Source organism: Merops nubicus, unplaced genomic scaffold (assembly GCF_000691845.1).
Source record: "Merops nubicus isolate BGI_N331 unplaced genomic scaffold, ASM69184v1 scaffold47899, whole genome shotgun sequence".
Lineage (NCBI taxonomy): Eukaryota > Metazoa > Chordata > Aves > Coraciiformes > Meropidae > Merops > Merops nubicus.
Genome location: NW_008633966.1, coordinates 1 through 522, shown reverse-complemented (window position 1 = coordinate 522; position 522 = coordinate 1). Strand labels below are relative to the sequence as shown.

Genomic DNA, 522 nt, shown 5'->3' with positions numbered 1-522 from the left:
AGACCCCGGCTGGGGGAAAAACCGCCCAGGTCCAGCCAGCATCTGTCCCGCGTGTGCCGCGACCCTGAGGGGACAGCAGTGTGGGGATGGTTCAGCGCCTGCCACTATCCAGAGAAGTACTGGCAGGGTTGGTTCAAAGGCTTTGGAGGTTGGCTGTGGAGGTCCATGGTGTGGCTCCCAGGAGAGCTGTGAGTTTGGCTCCTAAGTCCCCTAAGCTCTGGGAGGTCCTGGCAGCTGGCATTGTCCTTGGTCTGTCTGTTGGGCAGGGTACCGCAGCTGTTGGTGGGGTCCTGTGTTTAACCACCTCTCCTTCCAGACATCCGGGACAGCGGGGCCAAGCCGGTGATGGTGTACATCCATGGTGGCTCGTACATGGAGGGCACGGGGAACATGATAGACGGCAGCGTCCTGGCCAGCTACGGGAACGTGATTGTCATCACCCTGAACTACCGCGTCGGAGTGCTGGGTACGGGCCCCTGGCGCGGGCTGTGCCGCCTGCGGCCGGGCAGCGCAACAACCCCG

General features: G+C 63.0%; 1 protein-coding gene across 1 annotated transcript in view; it reads left to right on the top strand.

Annotated features, from left to right (window-relative positions):
- LOC103780727 (neuroligin-3-like) overlaps positions 1–466 on the top strand; it is a gene marked incomplete at its 3' end in the record, with an annotated part of 11,453 nt that extends 10,987 nt beyond the window's left edge. The window contains exon 3 of the mRNA XM_008948416.1: positions 317–466. Coding sequence (XP_008946664.1) covers positions 317–466 — 150 coding nt within the window. The remainder of the gene's footprint in view (positions 1–316) is intronic.
- Positions 467–522: the final 56 nt, after the last annotated feature.